Genomic DNA, 7,500 nt, shown 5'->3' with positions numbered 1-7,500 from the left:
AATTCAAAATGTTGAAATTTTGAAGCAGATCAGAAGATGCTTTCTATACTTATGTCATGGAATGAAGTTTCATAAATGATCAATAGAAATATGGGCAGAAATAAACTGCACTTGTCAATTGTTACACGAACCTTCACCTAATAATAGTTGAGCAGAGTTGAAGATTTGAAGCCGATTAGATGAGATATTTTGAAAATTTAAAAGGAAGCCTTGCAGGAAGTTAGCAGAAGAAAGCACTGTAGCGTTCAGTGTTTCTGTTCAGGCATTAAGTTATCCAGTATTAAAGAACTCAGTTAATCCTTGAAAATTAAGAATGGTTTAAAAGTGTGAGTTTTAAGTATCTCTCATTTTAATATTTGGAGTTTTATTCTATTTGGAATTCTCTACAATCCTGTAAGAAAAAAATATTTTGACTTTGCGATTGATACATTTTTTTTTATGAAACTGGCAAATTTGCACATACAAAGCCAATTGTTGCGAGATTCTAGCCCTAGTCGCAGTATTTTAGTATTGAAAATTCGAAGTCATTGAGTGAGGCCTTGTCGTGTTATGAACAAAATGAAAATATAATGTTGAAAAAAGGAAGAAAATCTACATGAAGCAAAATAATCACAACCCTGAGCATAATGCAATTAACACCTGATAACAAATCTATCAACTCATACCCGAAATGAAAGTTAATCAACCCATATATAAAATAATTAATGTAAATCCAACACCTGACTAATCATATAAAAGGTGCATTCACACCAAACTCTGAAGTCCCACAAAAGTATAAAAAGGTGTAACTGACATGACCCAAACACTCACGTGGAATACGTATGCTGACCCATCTCAGAGAGGCGAAAACTAAGTTTAACCTAAGACGTAGGTGAGTAAAGTCACCTTATGAAAGGGACTGATCTGCTGACCTAGCAAGCTCGCCCCCCCATATTGTTTACCCGGAGAGGGTTTCGAGGTTCAACGCCTCCGCGGCCCGGTCTGAGACCAGGCCACGTGGTGGATCAGGGTCTGATCAACCAGGCTGTTACTGCTGGCCGTTCGCAAACTGACGTACGAATTACAGCCCGGTTGGTCAGGTACTGGCTTTAGGTGCCTGTCCAGCGCCTTCTTGAAGACACCCAGGGGTCTACTGGTAATCCCCCTTATGTATGCTGGGAGGCAGTTGAGCAATCTTGGGCCCCGGACACTTATTATGTTGACTCTCAATGTACTCGTGGTGCCCTGCTTGTTAGAAATATAAAGGACTTTTTATCATCAGAAGTACCAGAGCAGACCCTTAAAGAAGAGAGCCCTTGATACTGGTGTAGTATTCTTGATCCAGCGAGGTTAAGTTATTCTTCCCTTTTTTATCAAAGAAACCGGACTTATTCTCCCCTACCTTGGATCGTGTCTGAATGCCTCCTATTCCCCAATAGCTAAATGACCCCTGAGAATTTAGAGCTTCCCACTAATCGAAATTGCCTCCATTCCTTGGTAAACCCTGATATTCCATTCCTAAGGTGCAGTATAAAAGTTGCAGTTTACCGCAACACTGAGTACAACAGCAGAGCAAGTTATTTATCATGTATCCGTTTAACAAGTAAATATGTGTGCATCATTTTATGAATCGTCTCAGTTAGCCTTTCGTATGTGCCGTCACTCTTGGCCTATATACGTTAGTATATGTAAACTTTCATGCACAAAATAAAACAATAAATACCATTGATTTTTTTCGATTATTTTGGTAAAAAGTCAATGTGCTTTAGAAAACTGCGTAAACTTGCTGAAATTAATTATAACAAAAATGAACGTGTTGTTTACATTATAAAACTTAGTTCTAGGTTAAGCGAAACGAAGTCAGAAAATCTTAATATGGTTTATATACCTGAGAACACGAATTAAATTATCCCGACGGTTTGCGCTCATCCGATGGGAAAATTTATTGTCTCTGAACTATTTATTTATTTATAGTTCGTCTTTTTCTTTGTTTTCAGTCTCAACAATTTTTTCCTTATTTTCCTCCTCAGAATCTTTCTTCAAAGTAACTTCTTCCTTATTCCCAGTGGAATCATCATCTTCCTCCGCTTGTAAGTCTTCAACTGGTTGCGATGTCTCCTTTTCGGTCTCCTCAACTGCTTCCGATGTCTCCTTTTCGGTCTCCTCAACTGCTTCCGATGTCTGGTTTTCGGTCTCCTCAGCAGGAACATACACGATGTTTTCCACTCCCTCAGGATTGAGTATCAGGTTCTGCTTGAGAGGCAGCGACGACCAAAACTCCCGCGTCTGCAGGACACAAACACAAGATTAATAAGCTGTGGTTACAAGGTCATAAACAGTGGCTTAATATCGTTGTCTAAAAGTCGCTTGCAGACAATGCAGGAAATGCCGTGTCTAAGGTGCTGTGCTGTCATTTTCGGCCTTGTCTTTGTTAACTTAAGATTTTAGTTAATTGTAGAAGCGAAATATTTTGTTATAGGAATGCAATGTATGTGTAAGTTATATGAATGAGTCGTAGCAGCGAGGTGTACGAAAAAGTTGGAATGAGTTTAGTGATGAATTGTGGGAATGAGTTGTAAGAAAGAATTGTAGGAGTGATTTACAAAAACGAGTTACAGAAATTAGTTGCAGAAACGAGTTTTAGGAATGATTTTCATGAACAGAATGAATTGTAAGAAAGAACTGGAGAAGTGATTAGTGTAAGAGTGTGGAAATGATTTTTAGGGACGTCGAATAGTGAATAATATAGGAGAGGGAATGACTAAGTATGTAGGGTATATGTAATGGTAGGTAATAAGATCTGCAGTTGTGGGAGTTACTTGTGTTGATGTTTGATGGATGCGGAATTAAGATGTGGTAGTGAAACAGAGGTGTGGGATTATGCTAAAAAGGTGTGAAATTAAACTGTGTGATATGAGGATGTGGGAATAGGTTCTCGTGGTGTGGGAATGTGTGATGGTGTGGGTGAAGCGAGAGCGTCAGGTAGTGTGAGCGTCAGTTGTGGTGGCGGGAGAAAAAGTTGATTTGATGGGAGCAAGGTATGTTGGTGTGGGAATAAGATGTGGTAGTGAGGGAGGACTGTGGGAGTAATATGTTGCAAAAGTGTGCTAGATGACTGATAGAAGAAGTTGAAATTTAACCCAAAGGGAAAAGCAGAATCAGAAGCTGAAACTCACTTGCAACAAGACCAGGAGCTGGATCTCGAAATCTTAGAGAGGTAACAAACCCAGAAGTTTGAGGTGGGCTTCATCAAACACAGCTAGGTAGATGACTTGTGAGAACAAACACTGAGACACAAAATCTTGACACCTGATCTGTGACTGAACCCAGTTAAACACAAGTAAAACTTTAAATAAAACCAGACCATCTCACACCATACGTTAGGGTTCAGCACTTTCATAAGACCCAGGAGCTGAAGTTCTCTCAAATTCAGTTAAAGTCTGAAATTATTGTGGCAATCATTATAACTAGAACTCAAATTCTTTCAGCAGTTAGGTTTGTGATGAGCGGACCGGTACAAGTGGCTGAACAGGCCCAAGAAATATACCTGTCGATTTTTGAAATCTTCAGTATATATTTTAAGTCTGTTTATTACAGGTTTTGTATTAAATTGTGACCACTTGGCATGGAAAAAACTTTTATAGTTCACAACTTCAAGAGTCGCAGCAGCGGGATGTTAGCAACCTCAAATACAGGAAAGCTTGAGTTCAAAGTGTCTACCCTGAAGCAGGAGCTAAATTCGTCATACACAGACACACACACACACACATACACAACCACACACACACACACACACACACGCATGCATACATACAACCACACAAACACACACACATACCACACACACACACATACATACAACCACACACACACATACAACCACACACACACATACAACCACACACACAACCACACACACATACAACCACACACACACACACACATACAACCACACATACATACAACCACACACACACAACCACACACACACCTATACATACATACAACCACACACACACACACATACATACAACCACACACACACACACACACACACACACACACACACACACACACAGAGTGGTGAAGCAATGTAAAAAGAGAGCAAATGAGAGAGTGGGTGAGATGTTATCAACAAATTTTGTTGAAAATAAGAAAAAGTTTTGGAGTGAGATTAACAAGTTAAGAAAGCCTAGAGAACAAATGGATTTGTCAGTTAAAAATAGGAGAGGAGAGTTATTAAATGGAGAGTTAGAGGTACTGGGAAGATGGAGGGAATATTTTGAGGAATTGTTAAATGTTGATGAAGATAGGGAAGCTGTGATTTCGTGTATAGGGCAAGGAGGAATAACATCTTGTAGGAGTGAGGAAGAGCCAGTTGTGAGTGTGGGGGAAGTTCGTGAGGCAGTAGGTAAAATGAAAGGGGGTAAGGCAGCTGGGATTGATGGGATAAAGATAGAAATGTTAAAAGCAGGTGGGGATATAGTTTTGGAGTGGTTGGTGCAATTATTTAATAAATGTATGGAAGAGGGTAAGGTACCTAGGGATTGGCAGAGAGCATGCATAGTTCCTTTGTATAAAGGCAAAGGGGATAAAAGAGTGCAAAAATTATAGGGGGATAAGTCTGTTGAGTATACCTGGTAAAGTGTATGGTAGAGGTGTAATTGAAAGAATTAAGAGTAAGACGGAAAACAGGATAGCAGATGAACAAGGAGGCTTTAGGAAAGGTAGGAGGTGTGTGGACCAGGTGTTTACAGTGAAACATATAAGTGAACAGTATTTAGATAAGGCTAAAGAGGTCTTTGTGGCATTTATAGATTTGGAAAAGGCGTATGACAGGGTGGATAGGGGGCAATGTGGCAGATGTTGCAAGTGTATGGTGTAGGAGGTAGGTTACTGAAAGCAGTGAAGAGTTTTTACGAGGATAGTGAGGCTCAAGTTAGAGTATGTAGGAAAGAGGGAAATTTTTTCCCAGTAAAAGTAGGCCTTAGACAAGGATGTTTGATGTCACCGTGGTTGTTCAATATATTTGTAGATGGGGTTGTAAGAGAAGTAAATGCCAGGGTCTTGGCAAGAGGTGTGGAGTTAAAATATAAAGAATCACACAAAGTGGGGGTTGTCACAGTTGCTCTTCGCTGATGACACTGTGCTCTTGGGTGATTCTTAAGAAAAGTTGCAGAGGTTGGTGGATGAATTTGGTAGGGTATGTAAAAGAAGAAAATTAAAAGTGAATACAGGAAAGAGCAAGGTTATGAGGATAAAAAGATGAGGTGACGAAAGATTGGATATCAGATTGAAGGGAGAGAGTATGCAGGAGGTGAATGTATTCAGATATTTGGGAGTGGATGTGTCAGCAGATGGGTCTATGAAAGATGAGGTGAATCATAGAATTGATGAGGGGAAAAGGGTGAGCGGTGCACTTAGGAGTCTGTGGAGACAAAGAACTTTGTCCTTGGAAGCAAAGAGGGAAATGTATGAGAGTATAGACTTACCAATGCTCTTATATGGGTGTGATGCATGGATGAATGTTGCAGTGAGGAGAAGGCTGGAGGCAGTGGAGATGTCATGTCTGAGGGTAATGTGTGGTGTGAATATAATGCAGAATTCGTAGTTTGGAAGTTAGGAGGAGGTGCGGGATTGCCAAAACTGTTGTCCAGAGGGCTGAGGAAGGGTTGTTGAGGTGGTTCGGACATGTAGAGAGAATGGAGCGAAACAGAATGACTTTAAGAGTGTATCAGTCTGTAGTGGAAGGAAGGCGGGGTAGGGGTCGGCCTAGGAAAGGTTGGAGGGAGGGGGTAAAGGAGGTTTTGTGTGCGAGAGGCTTGGATTTCCAGCGGGCATGCGTGAGCGTGTTTGATAGGGGTGAATGGAGACAAATGGTTTTTAATACTTGACGTGCTGTTGGAGTGTGAGCAAAGTAACATTTATGAAGGGATTCAGGGAAACCGGCAGGCCGGACTTGAGTCCTGGAGATAGGAAGTACAGTGCCTGCACTCTGAAGGAGGGGTGTTAATGTTGCAGTTTAAAAACTGTAGTGTAAAGCACCCTTCTGGCAAGACAGTGATGGAGTGAATGATGGTGGAAGTTTTTCTTTTTCGGGCCACCCTGCCTTGGTGGGAATCGGACAGTGTTAATTATATATATATATATATATATATATATATATATATATATATATATATATATATATATATATATATATATGTGTGTGTGTGTGTGTGTGTGTGTGTGTGTGTGTGTGTGTGTGTGTGTGTGTGTGTGTGTGTGTGTGTGTGTGTGTGTGTGTGTGTGTGTGTGTGTGTATAGCAGGGAGATCGAGCCCGTGTTGTTTTAGCCCGGCTTATGGTGAGCGAAAATTCCAAGACACTCTAGACCACGGGACCATACAATTCTACAAGAATCAAGCATCCTGCAGAGCTAGGTGTTGTACCGTGATCCGAGAGCATGGGTTTGATACCCTGGCTAATCACAGTGTTGTTATTGATTAAATACAACTCGTTCATGGTTACATTACTATATATAATGCTTGTGAAGGCTAGTACGCCAAACGGGGAGAAAAATATGAAATTACCGCTGAGGCACACACACCATCGTATGTCCTCGGATCATGGTACAACACCTAGCTCTGCTGGGTGTGTGATTCTTGTAGGCTTGTATAGTCCCGTGGGTTAGAATGTCGTGGAATTTTTGTTCAGGTACCAAAACACAAACACATACCATGAAAGATTATAATATATGATTATATAATATATATATATATATATATATATATATGTATATATATATATATATATATATATATAAATATATATATAGATATATATATATATATATATATAATATATATATATATATATATATATATATATATATATATATAAATATTATATAATATTTTTATTTTTATTATTTTTATTATCACACCGGCCGATTCCCACCAAGGCAGGGTGGCCCGAAAAAGAAAAACTTTCACCATCATTCACTCCATCACTGTCTTCCCAGAAGGGTGCTTTACACTACAGTTTTTAAACTGCAACATTAACACCCCTCCTTCAGAGTGCAGGCACTGTACTTCCCATCGCCAGGACTCAAGTCCGGCCTGCCGGTTTCCCTGAATCCCTTCATAAATGTTACTTTGCTCACACTCCAACAGCACGTTAAGTATTAAAAACCATTTGTCTCCATTCACTCCTATCAAACACGCTCACGCATGCCTGCTGGAAGTCCAAGCCCCTCGCACACAAAATCTCCTTTACCCCCTCCCTCCAACCTTTCCTAGGCCGACCCCTACCCCGCCTTCCTTCCACTACAGACTGATACACTCTTGAAGTCATTCTGTTTCGCTCCATTCTCTCTACATGTCCGAACCACCTCAACAACCCTTCCTCAGCCCTCTGGACAACAGTTTTGGTAATCCCGCACCTCCTCCTAACTTCCAAACTACGAATTCTCTGCATTATATTCACACCACACATTGCCCTCAGACATGACATCTCCACTGCCTCCAGCCTTCTCCTCGCT

At 40.4% G+C, this 7,500-nt stretch overlaps 1 protein-coding gene across 3 annotated transcripts in view; it reads right to left on the bottom strand.

Annotated features, from left to right (window-relative positions):
* Positions 1-1,842: 1,842 nt before the first annotated feature.
* The window catches only part of LOC128687322 (carboxylic ester hydrolase), a 104,226-nt gene continuing 98,568 nt past the window's right edge, over positions 1,843-7,500 (bottom strand). For 2 of the 3 annotated variants that reach the window (XM_070092808.1, XM_070092806.1), the window contains exon 12: positions 1,843-2,265. In XM_070092808.1, coding sequence (XP_069948909.1) covers positions 1,948-2,265 — 318 coding nt within the window. In that variant the 3' untranslated portion in view covers positions 1,843-1,947. The remainder of the gene's footprint in view (positions 2,266-7,500) is intronic. The other variant, XM_070092807.1, reaches the window with a different exon arrangement.

The sequence above is a fragment of the Cherax quadricarinatus genome, chromosome 40 (genome assembly GCF_038502225.1).
Source record: "Cherax quadricarinatus isolate ZL_2023a chromosome 40, ASM3850222v1, whole genome shotgun sequence".
NCBI lineage: Eukaryota > Metazoa > Arthropoda > Malacostraca > Decapoda > Parastacidae > Cherax > Cherax quadricarinatus.
This window is presented reverse-complemented; position numbering and strand designations above follow the sequence as displayed.